General features: G+C 54.4%; 1 protein-coding gene across 8 annotated transcripts; it reads left to right on the top strand.

Annotated features, from left to right (window-relative positions):
- The first annotated feature begins 804 nt into the window (after positions 1–804).
- On the top strand, positions 805–4,907 carry Lrrc25 (leucine rich repeat containing 25). 8 transcript variants are annotated; one of them, XM_075987170.1, is made up of 5 exons: positions 805–975; positions 1,189–1,300; positions 1,379–1,498; positions 2,071–2,867; positions 4,315–4,907. In XM_075987170.1, the coding sequence occupies exons 4-5, from the start codon at positions 2,080–2,082 to the stop codon at positions 4,448–4,450; spliced, it is 924 nt and encodes a 307-aa protein (XP_075843285.1). In that variant the 5' UTR covers positions 805–975; positions 1,189–1,300; positions 1,379–1,498; positions 2,071–2,079; the 3' UTR covers positions 4,451–4,907. The 8 variants fall into 8 exon arrangements, with proteins under 8 accessions (XP_075843285.1, XP_075843286.1, XP_075843289.1 ...); XM_075987171.1 differs by having other exon boundaries at positions 1,139–1,300; XM_075987174.1 differs by lacking the exon at positions 1,189–1,300.
- Positions 4,908–7,463: the final 2,556 nt, after the last annotated feature.

Genomic DNA, 7,463 nt, shown 5'->3' with positions numbered 1-7,463 from the left:
CTGGGGATTGCTGTGATCTCTGCAGTGACCTTGGAGAGTCTGGTGGCCTGGCCCCCCTGTGCACACCCAGTCTTCTTGGGATCAGCTGCACCCCTCTTCCTTGTCTAGCTTTACTTTTTATTGTGCTCAGCACAAAGAAAAGATGGACATGCCACCAGACTTACCTCGTTCCCCAGGACTGAGAAGCCAGAGGACGCGGGAGAGATGGACTGCAGGAGAGACGCTGTCTTAGAGAGAGAGAGTCCCCACTGCTGACAGCTGGGCCCACGTGGTGGAGGGGAGAACAGGTAGATTCCTGCAGGCTGAGGCCCTCACAACCCACACATCCCAAGGAAATGGAATAGGGAGATAACAATGAGGAAACCAGCACATTTACACGTTCGCTGTGTGTCTGTCCTCCACGTCCCCAAGAGCCCTGACGGCATGAGCAGACCTGAGGCTGCTAGGGCCCGGGTGGGGTGGGGTGCTCAAGCCGCTGTGTCTGACATTGGTCACTCGGTGTCATGAGTTCATCCTCAAGGGATGTCACTGTACAGCAAGATCTCCACCAGGCTACTACCTCTAGGCCAGCCCCTCACCCGCGACTCTGCCAGCGCCTTGCTTCTGTGTGGGGAGAGTCCATGGCCGGACTCCTCCACGACCCTGCTTTCTCTTCCTGTCAGTGTCCTTCTGGGTCGGGTTCCTTCAAACAGACCTTGTCACACTCAGACAGGCTCCCCTCCCCTGTGCCCTGTGAGAGGCCAGCTCCTCTGCCCCCGCCCTTCCTCCACTTCCTCCTCTCCACTTCCTCCTTGCCATCTGCTCCTCAGGCCCCAGGACCTTAGCTCCTGACAACTTGCAGGGGAACTGCTCCTGATTTCTTGTCAGGTTTATTTATCAGTGATGCCTGCTCCCCTCACAGGCCCTGCAGCCTCTCTTCAACAGCTAAGAAGACTTCCTCTGAGCCTCTGTGGGACCGCAGAAAATTAAGGACAGGTTTTAAGACTCTTTGGCAAATTCCTAGCCATGTGTTAAAGCCCCAGCCTTCATGCCTCCTTCTATAGAATGCCTTGCAAAATCCTATCCTGTCCCCTTTTCTGGGCCTGTCTTGTCTCCATTGCGTGTGGAGGTCACTGTCCAACTCCGTCCTTTCCCCCAGCCCAGGGCCGCGGCATTTGTACTGATTGTTCGTTGACTGAATATTTGCAGAGCCCAGCAGAAGTCAGGAAGCGGGTGGGGGAAGCTGCGGACTGAGGAGCGCAGGGTGAGGTCACCGACTTCCAGCAAGAGAGAAGTGGGAAAGGGCGGCCCCTCCCCCTCGGTGAGCGAGCTTGAGACTTGCAGAGGGCGGGTCTCCGCGCCGCCCCTCCACTCCGACACTTTCATTCCTGTCTTCCAGATGCTGGGCGCAGAGGTGGAGAACGCCAGGTTGGTGGCTGGGCTGCGGTGAACCCCAACCCAGACCCTAGGCACCCCGAGGCTTGCGACACCACAAGGGCCGGAAGGTTAACAGCAGGAGGTGAGACCAGGCCACAGGGCTCTCAGAAGAGTTGTATCCGCCTCTGCACTCAGGGTTTACGGTACTGAGTAGCGGGGTCTGCAGGAAAGAGGTTGCCAAGACCCGCGGTGGCGGTTTCCAGGACAACCACTCATCTGCATATGGCCACGCCTTGGCCAACAAGAGTGCGGCAGATGATCTTGAAGATGGGCAGGTGTGTGGGAGAGTGGTCTAGTTGGCTAGCAGGTGCCACATTGCACCCATTTCACAGATAAGAAGATGGAGGCTTGGGGACCAGGGAGGTGAAGGGACAGTGGCCAACCAAGGGCGGTGTGCTTCCACGTCAGAAGAGTCTGAGTGCTTTATTTGGGTTTGAGACAGGGCCTCACTATGTAGACCAGGCTGACCACAAACTCACAGAGATCCACCTGCCTCTGCCTCCCTAGTGCTGGGATTAAAGGCGTGCACCACCACTTCTAGCCTGAACTATTAATTTTTTTTTTAAACCCACAACATTTAATCCCGGTAGAGAGAGAGCAAGAGATCACAGGGTAAGGTCACCACCTGACACTTGTGTTCCCCCTCCCCCACAGGTTGCTAGAATGGGGGCCACCGGAGCCAGGTTGCTGAGGTCCTGTGTCCTGCTGCTGCTGACCATGCAGCTCCAGTCGGGAAGTCAAGATCTCACCTGCATGGTGTTCTCAAGCAATGTGGACTGGACCCAGACATTCAATGACACCTGCCTCAATTTCAGTGGCCTTGGCCTCTCCCTGCCGAGGACCCAGCCCCTGCAGGCCAGTCACTTGCAGGTTCTGGACCTCTCTAGGAATGGGCTGCAGGCTCTCCCCAGGGTCTTCTTTGCCAAGCTGGAGAAGCTACAAACCTTGATTGTCACCCACAACCGGCTGGTCAGTGTGGAGCCGTTGCTGGCCCTGCGCTGTGAGCTGGAGCTCAGGGTGGACTGTAGCTGCGGACTGGTCTCCTGGCACGGCATTCGCCAGAGCAACTGCTCGGAAGAGCTGCTGTGTTTACACCCGGACACGGGAGCACCAGGGAACCTCTCCACCTTCCTCCAGGTCAGCTGTCCCCCCAGCTTGGCCCCGGAGACCATCGGTGCCCTTGTAGCAGGGACTGTCTTCCTGGCTCTGGCTGTCAGTGGATCTGTGTTGGCCTGGAGACTTCGACAACACCGAGGAGCCAGTGGCCAGCGTCTCAGCAAAGCCCAGAGTTCGCACAATACCCCTAAACCTGTGACAGGCTTCCTACCAAGGTACAGCAGCCAGCGACCGGGCCCCAAGACCCCGGACACACCACCAGGCGGGTCCTCACTGGACTATGAGAATGTCTTCATAGGCCAACTGTCTGAGGACGGTTCGGAGTCCGCACCCAGGTGAGTGACCCCAGATACCATCCACCATAAGCAATTCCTAGGCTTCAGCTTAGCATGGAGGTGTGTACCTGTCATCGCAGTCCTAAGGAGTCAGAGGCAGGAGGATTACCACGAGTTTGAAGTCAGCCTGAGAATTTCAAGTGGGCATCTGCAGGCTGTAGCTTCACATCTCTGTTTATGTGAGGACCGTGGGCCTCCCTCACCCCCAGGGCTCAGAGTGAGGTTCCTGCAGGGCTCCTCCCTGTAACCTGCAAACCCAGTTCATAGCTCTGGAGGAGAAAGGGGAAAATGGGCTGTAAACAGCCCAGACTTGTGACTGAGTGCTGTCTGTGTCCCTGTGTCACGGGGACATCTTCTGCATCTCCCTATGCGTACCTACCTGGGATACTCAGCCGTTAAGGCTGAATGAAGGAGCAAAGATGCTGGTGGTGTTCCTGTGTTCCCAGCACTGTGAGGGTGGAGGCAGGAGGATCCGAGTTTGAGGCCAGCAGCCTAGACCACATGAGACACTATCTCAACAAGCAAAACAGAGAAAGAGAGAAAGAGAGAGAGAGAGGTAGAGAAAGAAAGAAAGAAAGAAAGGGAAAGAGAGGAAGAGAGAGAAAAAAAGTGGGGGAAGTTTGTGGGTCATCAGACCGGCCAGGAACAGGGAAGGAAGAGAGAGGCCCTGCTGGAAGCTGAGGCTGGGGATTTGGGTAACCCAGTTGCTGAGAACGAGGGTATGCAAATGTTGAGGAGGATGGGGAGGTCATTGACCTAAGCTAGTCACTCTATCACCACCCCAGCGGGGTGAAGACGGCCCCACCCTGGGCCTGTTGAGCCTCCAAGTACCCAGGGTCGGCTCCTCTCTCACACATGGGGTTCCCAGAGTTTCACAGCCTCTTCTGCCCCCACAGGCAATTGATAGTAAGGAAATACTGTCAGAAAGTGAAGTCTGTGGGGCTGAGCCCAGATGGAGCCATCACCCAGACACACATGGGCGCCATGACCTGCACCACACAGACCAGTTCTAGGAGGCTAGCACACACTAAACAGGCAGATATAAAAATCAAATCCAGCGTGTCTTTTCCACCTTGTGTTTTGATGGTGCAGAAATAGAGGCTTTCCACAGCTTGGGAGTGATTTGCCCACCCACTGGGGGCTGAGGGTTCAAATCTCTGCCCAAGAGGGATGATCTTATCCAAATCACCCCGGCCACAGCGGGTTTCCTGTAATGTCAGATAAGTTAGTAACCAATGACAACAGAAGAAACGAGGACCACGGGTTCCTTCTCATCCTTTGACTTACTTAAGAGCTCTAAGCCTGAGTGTGTGTGTGTGTGTGTGTGTGTGTGTGTGAGAGAGAGAGAGAGAGAGAGAGAGAGAGAGAGAGAGAGAGAGAGAGAGAGAGAGAGAGAGAACGTGCAAATCGTGCTGCATTCCTCTCTGAAGCCCATCTGCCCCCTCAGGAGCCCTTCCGAGGACACCGACTTCTACATGAATTACAAGGGTGCCGACCTGGACCCTCAGCCGGTCTACTGCAACCTGGAGTCCCTGGGAAGGGTCCCAGCATACAACCAGGAGTATGTGGCCCCGGGGCGCTGAGTCGTCGCCTTCCCTACCCCACCCCCCACCCCTGCCTCCCCTTGTGAGGACAAAACAAGAGCCTGGAGTCTCTGCCCCTGCAGCCCCCACGCTCCCCAGGACTCTCAAAGTCAGAGGTGGCGCGAGGACCCCCAAAGCAGGAGGGTCACGGACACGGACTGAACCCTCCGGTCAGTGTGCAGGTGCTGCTCAGTAAATGCTGGGGCCACGTGGGGCTCAGCGCGTGACTGACAGAGGTGATTCTCCGTCTGGGATTCTGCACCCATCCAGGCTCCGGGGCTCCAGCCTACCTGCGCCCCTCCCCTGCCCTCCCGCCCTCCCTCCCCTGCCCGTTGCTCTCCCCTGCCTCTCCATGTGTCCTTTTTCTTTCCTTCCATCCTTCCCACCCGGGCTCAATGCTCACCAAATAGACATACAAACAAATTAAAAACAAAATAAATTCAAAGAACTGACCAAGGCTGCCGTGTTTGCTCATGGTTGTCAACTTGACTGCATCAGAATTGATTAAAACCCAAATGAAGGGGACACCTGTGAGGGATTGCTGCGTAATTCTAAGTGGGAAGACCCACTTCTTTTTCTTCTTTCTTTTCTTTCTTTCTTTCTTTCTTTCTTTCTTTTTGTTTGTTTGTTTGTTTTGTTTTGTCCTTCAAGGCGAGGTTTCTCTGTGTAGTCCAGGTTGTCCTGGAACTCGCTCGCTCGATAGATCAGAGATCCTCCTGCCTCTGCCTCGGGAGTGCTGGGATAAAAGGCTTGCGCCACCACACCCGCCTGGAAGATCTGCTTCTCAGCCGAACCTTAGAGATGGCAGAGGCTTTAGATCTGGATATTGCGGTGGGAAGACACACCTGTAATCTGGGCCACCACTTCTGGAAGTCTGACAGGACATAAAAGAAGGGAACTTTTGCTCTCTGTCTACTTCTTTTACCAGCATTGGAACTCACTTCTTCAAGACTCTGACACCTGTGAAAAACCATCTGAGATATCCAGTCTTGTAGACTGAACAACTACTGGATGCTTTCTGTTCGCAGCCACTGTTGGATTGCCTGGACTGCAGCCTGTAAATCATTCCAATAGACCCTTTTCCCTATACACAGAGAGATTCATTCTGTAAGATCTGTTACTCTAGAGAACCCTGACTAACGCAGAGGCCCAGGTGCCGCGTGCCACGCCCAGAAACCTTCCAGGGCTCCTCAGACACGGCAGAGCTCCCCAGAGCTCCCCAGAGCTCGGTGTGTTGTCAACTTACGACACTCTGTGCTGGCCCGGGGCCTGTTGAAGCACGACGTGGTCAGAGGCGCTCCCAATTCTGGGTGTTTGGAGGAGAGATGGGAGGAAGGTCCCCAAAGGGAACAACTGGAATAGCTTGAACAGGGTTTCATGTAACAGGAGGATCTCCAGTGTGTCCCGCAGGAGGCCTAGGAGCTGAAGAAGTGAAGGGGAAGAAAGACATTGGAAGCAGCTGATGCAGGCCGGCACCGGTATGGACAGAAGGGACCGTTGCTGGCTTGGTGTTTAACGTCCCATTGGGTTCCTGTTGCAGCGATGGACACCCAAGCCAGAGCCAGGAGAGGAAAGGCCATGGCTGTGGGCTGACTTGCTCCTCCAGGCTGCGCACACAGACCCAGCCACCAACCCACAGCTGGAAATGACTGCTCCCTCCCACATCACTGTCCATCAAGAAAATTCCCTGTTGCTGCTGCACGCCTTTAATCCCAACACTCGGGAGGCAGAGACAGGAGGATCTCTGTGAGCTCAAGACCAGCCTGGTCTACAGAGCTAGTTCCAAGAGAGCCAGGGCTACACAGAGAAACCCTGTCTTCAAACAAAATATACAAACAAGAAAATCCCCCACAAGCCAGTCTGATTGGCCTGCTCTCTGCTAAGAGTCCTCTTCCCCAGGGACCCACCATCGCCCTGCCCTCCCCACCTCAGGACCTTCTGCACCAGCCTGGCTTCACCTCACACATCCCCCCTCAGGTGGCTTCCGTACCAGACCATCTAAACCTAAATGGTGTGGGAGGGGGCATTTCCGCCCATCTCAGATAGGTGGGAATAGGTGCGAGGGCCTGGACTCAGCAATTCTGAAACACACAGAAGAAATGTTTCTCCTGGGAGATAAGGTGTGGGTGAAATTTCCTCATAACTTATTGTTTACTCCTTGCTCTTTTCATATGAAGGTATCATAAAGGTGTCCTACGAAGGTGTCCTATGACGGTGTCCTATGAAGGTGTCCTATGAAGGTGTCCTATGAAGGTGTCCTATGAAGGTGTCCTATGAAGGTGTCCTATGACGGTGTCCTATGAAGGTGTCCTATGACGGTGTCCTACGAAGGTGTCCTACGAAGGTGTCCTACGAAGGTGTCCTATGACGGTGTCCTATGAAGGTGTCCTATGAAGGTGTCCTATGACGGTGTCCTATGAAGGTGTCCTATGAAGGTGTCCTATGAAGGTGTCCTATGAAGGTGTCCTATGAAGGTATCATAAAGGTGTCCTACGAAGGTGTCCTACGAAGGTGTCCTACGAAGGTGTCCTACGAAGGTGTCCTACGAAGGTGTCCTATGAAGGTGTCCTATGACGGTGTCCTATTAAGGTGTCCTATGACGGTGTCCTACGAAGGTGTCCTATGAAGGTGTCCTATGAAGGTGTCCTATGACGGTGTCCTATGAAGGTGTCCTATGACGGTGTCCTATGACGGTGTCCTATGAAGGTGTCCTATGAAGGTGTCCTATGACGGTGTCCTATGAAGGTGTCCTATGAAGGTGTCCTATGACGGTGTCCTATGACGGTGTCCTATGATGGTGTCCTATGACGGTGTCCTATGATGGTGTCCTACGAAGGTGTCCTACGACGGTGTGCTATGACGGTGTCCTATGACGGTGTCCTATGATGGTGTCCTATGACGGTGTCCTATGATGGTGTCCTACGAAGGTGTCCTACGACGGTGTCCTATGACGGTGTCCTATGACGGTGTCCTATGATGGTGTCCTATGACGGTGTCCTATGATGGTGTCCTA

Source organism: Microtus pennsylvanicus, chromosome 9, assembly GCF_037038515.1.
Source record: "Microtus pennsylvanicus isolate mMicPen1 chromosome 9, mMicPen1.hap1, whole genome shotgun sequence".
Taxonomy (NCBI): domain Eukaryota; kingdom Metazoa; phylum Chordata; class Mammalia; order Rodentia; family Cricetidae; genus Microtus; species Microtus pennsylvanicus.
The sequence above is the reverse complement of the archived record's forward strand: the minus strand, read 5'-3'. Positions and strand labels throughout refer to the sequence as shown.

What these genes read in the sequence shown, in the direction of transcription:
- Lrrc25 (XM_075987174.1), top strand. Translation starts at nt 2,080, where the DNA reads ATGGGGGCCACCGGAGCCAGGTTGCTGAGGTCCTGTGTCCTGCTGCTG. An exon ending in GGTTCGGAGTCCGCACCCAG is followed by an intron (nt 2,868 to 4,314) that starts GTGAGTGACCCC and finishes CTGCCCCCTCAG; the next exon opens with GAGCCCTTCCGAGGACACCG.